This window comes from Penicillium manginii (genome assembly GCF_028828005.1).
Source record: "Penicillium manginii strain IBT 31320 chromosome Unknown utg000009l:1.0-3297300.0:1.0-3298630.0, whole genome shotgun sequence".
NCBI classification, from domain to species: Eukaryota; Fungi; Ascomycota; class Eurotiomycetes; order Eurotiales; family Aspergillaceae; genus Penicillium; species Penicillium manginii.
The window spans coordinates 612,623-618,334 of NW_026643110.1; the positions used below are offsets into that span (position 1 = coordinate 612,623).

Consider the following 5,712-nt stretch of genomic DNA (forward strand, 5'->3'; position numbering starts at 1 on the left):
CACCAGGTTTGAGGTCTGGTATCAGGCTATTGATGAAATGTAGGTCACAGAGTGTATGTTCCAAAGAGCAGACACTGGAAAACTCCAGTCTGTTTTGTCGCGCCGGAAGTCCGCAATAATTTCACGGAGGTCTTTTCTGCTAGTCCCAATCCGGTTAGATTCATTTCACGGTAGATCAGGTATTCTCACGTGATATAGACACCTGAGGCTTAGGGCCACATGGTGCGGCAAGACTAACCTCAAACAGTTTAACTTGCAAGGGGACCTGCGGGCCGCTAGTAAGCCCTACATTCTACATGTACCAGTAACTTATTGCAAGATTTACAGTACTAGTTCCCGAGTCTCAACTGCGGTACGCTGTGATCTGCATTAGCCCGAATCTGGGTTTGGTGCTACTGCACAACATACTCCTAACCATGATACCGTCATTCAGATGCATAACATCCCAAAGGCTGCTCTGACTAGACGAGGATTAGAGGCGGTTGATAAAGCCACCGGACGAATGGAAATAGCCTCCGGCAAAATATGTTTTCTGAATCCACTGAATGAATGAGATTTCAACCTAATGAAGTCCAGTTGACCTGCCGCAGAAAGTACTACCCCTGCTCATGCACCTGGGCACGAGGTTCGAGAATCGTAAGTCAAATATCATCCGGAGGTCGAAAATGGTAAACTTGACAGTTCATGCGGGTCACTCTGGTACATTGAAAGACATCCTCGAGTTACATGCCCTTTGTTATGAATTAGTAATTATCCAGACCAAACATCAGCCCATGTACTAATTATCCATTGGGAATAGTAAGCACTAACTATAAGTTCAAGTTGCCAGTAACGCCCAGGACCGGGGAATAAAGACAATGCTCAATAGCGAAATTCAACCATTGAAACCCTTCTGATTTCCCCAAACTCTAATTACTATCAAGCACCGCTGCAAGAATATCTCATACATCTCTACTATATCATACGATCTCGAAGTCGTACCAAACACTCTCGTGATCCTCGACCAGTACCCACCATTTCGGACGCACCCAGACCGATCAACCACACCATAACGAGCATTTTAATCAACAATCCGCTCAAACAAACGCCTTTTCAACCTCACAGGATCTGCAGGAAACTCTCGCCCCACGTGATGGCAGCCACACTAGCCCCAATTGAGGAAACGCCAGGATCCCATCCAGAACTGCGCCACGGGCATGGTGCGTGTCGTGTACCTGTACACCGCAGCTTACTTTTCAATCACATCTGTGACTAGCCCCGTCACAGTACTACAGCCGGACGAATCCCAGCTCGCATGTGGCCCCATTACTGTATCACCGAGGAAGAAAAGAGCTTTATTCGATAATATAATCATAATATTTTTTTCTCTTCCATTTTCAAACATCCATGCAGTCAGTGATTATGCACCTTCAAATAATTTACCCATTGCTTCCTCCAAATTCGAAAAAGGTATAGTAGTTCAAAGCTGCCAAAGTACCATGATTAGAGAGATGCCCATAAACAGAACCATCCTAGACCCAGTCCCAAAAAAGCAATCATGGCTAGCCCCAACCTCATTCCGCACAGATGTCTCAGGCTCCAAAGCCACTGACGCCAATCCCGTACCCAAGCCACAGTCCCATGAAGCCAGCCCTGGGTCCCTTCAAACTAAGCTATGTATGTACCCAAATACAACCTAATCCTATCTGAGAACAGCGTTGTACCACCGCCACGACATGCTCGATATTATCCGCTAGTCATAAGCCCGTATTTCCCACCCCACGAAAATCCACATTGCCCAGATCAGTCCAGCCCTACGACGCTTATTTTGTCCGGGTTGGACAAGTTCGCCACTAGCACTCAAGGCTTGGTCCGAGTCTTTTAAGCTTTACGCTTTAGACTATGTTTTATTTTACTAGCGCTGGATAATAACCCACGCCCACCATGCCCGATCCCGCTAGCCTGGCCTATGACCGAGGATCCGAATTTGTGGAGAATGCCGCCGAGCTTTTAGTCTGGGATTTATCTAGGCTGACGTTTTACCCGGATCCTGGGACTGGGGGTGGACGGCAAATTTAACCTTATTTGAAAAGGGAAAAAAAAAATCGAAAATTCAACCAGAGTCTGGGACGCTAGTGGGAGGTGGCTGTGTGGATGTCTTGCTGCCCGACACTGTCTACTTTGCTGGGGCTTCACACCTAGTCTTGGTCACCGTTTGGGGACTTTGTACTTTTTACAAAGGAGCTATATGATGGAAGGTGAAGGAGTGGATCACTGGAGTCTTTTTTCTTCGCTGGAAATTGAATTGAGGAGTACCAAAAGCACCTGGCAATGATGAATACAGTCCAACCGACTATACACAAGTCCATAGGGTACAAGAATACATTCCAGACCTAGACAGCCCAGACCAGAGCATACGAAACACGGAACAGAAGAGCTCGAAGAGGAGAGGATGAAGCAGGAAGAAGCAAGGAATAACCTGCCAGTAGCAAACTTCCATACGGAGACATAGAAACATAGAAACATAGGACATAGGCAAACAAACTGAACATGATTAACAACGAAAGCCCGCCCAGAACAATATGGGAAATAAGGAAGAGAAACTGCCCCCACTTTGGGAGGGGGGGGATATGACCACGCGGTTGAAAGAGATGAGACGAGGAGAGAGGATGAGAGGGAGAGAAAAAGAGATATAATCAACAGGACGGTACAAATACTGATGCATAAAAAGTAAGTCCGCCACCTAACCGATTTCCTGCGGTCACCACACCCTGGAGGTAAACGGGCAAGCCAGAAGTGAAACAGACAGACAAAACAACCCTCCCCCGCTTCCACAGGAGCTGGATGCACATAAGACTCTCTAATAGACGAGAAAAAAAAGAGAATTTTTTTCGCAGAAACAAAGCCAGAAAGACACTCTCTTTGACTGGTTAGATTAAAGCCGCAAGAGGTTTGGTATCATCGAGGAAAGAAGACTTGGAGAGAGGAAAGGAATGGAGAGATGGGGGTTCAGAGGGGGTTCCGAGACGACATGAGTCAGGCAATGGGATATCGTGATTAGAAGACCAAAAAAAGCGACAAGACAGGAGATAAGAAGGAGATGGATGCAGAGTCCGTTCCACAGCGTAGGAGTAAAGCGAATTATGTAATTATTGCGGGTAGCCGGTCGGTTGAGTCTCTGGAGTGCCATGGCGAGTGGGCCAAATAATCAGCCAACCAGTCCTGGAATGGGAGTGGGCGTGGGACTGAACGGTATGGACCGAAGCAGTAGGGGAGGGTAGAAGAAATCCATGAGTTCCATCAATAGGAGGAATCGCAGGTCCTGGCAGAGAAACAAATGGCGCGACATGCTTTGGTGTTCGTATGTTTTTTTACTCACGTTGCTGGTAGACGGGTCCGGTCTGGTATGGAGAGTGAGGGTAGTTGGGGTTGGGGGGGGTAACCCATTTGTCCGTTGCTCTGGTAAACCATTCCACCACTGGGAGCACCATACTGGCTAGGGACTTGGCTGTCTGCAGGTTGGTATCCGATGGGGGGAAGCTGAGGGCGGACACCACCACCGTAAGCCGGAGGTTGTCCCTGTGAGGGGTCGGGACCAGGGCCATCGACTTGGCTAGCTTGCGCCTGAGCGGCGACACGCTCACGGTCCTCGGCAGCCTTGCGCGAAGCTTCTTCTTCCTTCTTGCGAGCCTTCCATTCCTTGCGAATCTCCTTGAATTCTAGAGAGGCAAAAGTCAGTATGGGGTAGGGGAATGGAAATCAGAAAGAGAAAGAAAAAAAAAGGCCCGAAAGAATCAAGCGAGACAAGCAGCAAGGGCGTAGTGAGCAGATCATGGCGTGGTAGAAAGGGATGGGAGGCAAGCTTAACCAAGCTTAACCTTCCACGCCGTCGTCCACGCTACTGCGGCCCCGCGAGATCTAGTGTAACTCGCTAGCGTGCAGGTACCGGCGCTAACCCAATCCAGCGATTTGCGACAACTTCGAGGATCTTGCGACCAATTGTGTCGCGGGAAAGAGAATAAGAACAGCTGTTTAAGACTCACCTTCAGGAGTGCGCTTCGCACCGTGCGATTGCATTGTAACATGAGCGTTCAAGTGGTTCAGAGTACCATATGCCTTCTCACAACCGTTCCACCCACACTTGTACATACGCTCAATCTCCTCGTATCGACGACGGGGGCGCTTGTGTTGCTGTGCGCCAGGAATTGGTACGAATGAGTAGACCTATTTGATAGATAAAATAGATCGTCAGACAAGCAGTTCGGTTCGAAAAAAAAAAAAGCCAGGCAGATCTCATTCGAAACACAAGCGACACAGAGAGAAATGCTGTTTTAGACGATCCCTGGGACTCGAATCGATGCGCATCTCATCGGGTCGAGTCCAGAAGCGCCCAAGACAACGATAATTACAACAGAAGCCTTCGGAGATACGCTGGGATCGTCTAAAACATACCTGACCAGGGCGCGGCCCTGCGGCCGTGGTGGGAGAGGCAGAACCAACCGTTGTAGCGGGAGAAGCATAGGGACCCGGCATATGATGCCCCTGGCCGTAATGCGGTGGCCAGTCACGGGCGTACATCTGGTGTGGAGGGGGCGGGTGGCCCTGATACTGAGCCATCTCGTGGCCTCCCTGGGGCTGGTAAGGGGAGTAGGGGGGAGGATAGGTCGGGCTGTTGGCCGGGAGCGAGGGATCTAGAGGAAGGGCGTCGTCAGACTTCAAGTTCGGGAAAATGCGCGAGGTCGCAGGTATGGGCATGGACGAGAACGGACTTGTTGCTTGGGCCATACCGGGCGCACCAGCAGGTTGAGAGTTCGGAGCGTAAGACTGAGCGGGGCGCGGAAGGTAGTCTTGGTAAGCGGGCGAGCGAGTTGGAGGCGGATTGAGACCGTAATCTGGCTGGGGGGTGTTGGAGGATGAAATATTGGCGGGTCGAGCCTCGGGTTGCGGCGTGTACTGGGGAGTCGAGCGGACTTCCGGTTGAGGAGTGTGAGTGTAGTGAGCAGTGGCAGCAGCCGAATTTTGGTCTGCGGGAGGTTGTTCAGAAGGTGTGTCGACAGGCGGTGCTGGTGGGTGGTGCGAACCTGACTGTGCGTACTCGGAGGTGGGCCGGTTGTCCATATAAAACGGTGGGAAGAGGAGTTTGGTCGCGCGCGCGCCGAACAAATTCCTAGGGGATTGGCGCGTTCAAGGCTAAAACGCGTCGACTTAGTTTTAGGTTGGGAGGGAGATGTGACGGTGGTAGTTGTGGTAGATGAGGAGGAAAAAGGTAGGTGAAGATGGGGGGAGGAGAAGAAGCGGGAAGAGGAAGTTGGGGAAATGTGACAAGTTGGGGGCACGTTGCAAGCAAGGGACTAAACGACTCTAAGGCTCGCCACGTTGGATTGGATTGGATTGGATTGGATTAGGGAAGGTGGCACATACAAGTTCAGAGAGGTCGAAAGGTCGAAGGTGAGAGGTGAAAGATGAAAGGCTGAGAATCGTAGAGGGGAGAAATGCAGATCCCAGTCGTGTGGAGATAAAGCAGGACTTGAAGGGATCGACGCGTAGTAGTCACAGGCGCGTTCAACGAAGCCCCGATGCTTAAATCTTAGTTCGGTTAATTTTTTTTCTTTTCTTCTTTTCCCAGTGGTTTGAGGGATTGCAAGGGCGGTCAGAGCATCAAAAGACGGAAAGAAAAGATGATTGAAGAGGGGAAAGAAAAGGAAGATTGGACCTAAAAGGCCGTTCGGCAGC

At 50.2% G+C, this 5,712-nt stretch overlaps 1 protein-coding gene across 1 annotated transcript; it reads right to left on the reverse strand.

Annotated features, from left to right (window-relative positions):
* Positions 1 to 3,360: 3,360 nt before the first annotated feature.
* On the reverse strand, positions 3,361 to 5,097 carry N7533_012005 (putative C2H2 transcription factor (Con7); the record flags this gene model as incomplete). The annotated part of the gene is made up of 3 exons (XM_057108655.1): positions 3,361 to 3,698; positions 4,023 to 4,203; positions 4,432 to 5,097. Coding segments are annotated over 3 exons (1,185 nt in total), but the record flags the coding sequence as incomplete, so codon positions are not given.
* Positions 5,098 to 5,712: the final 615 nt, after the last annotated feature.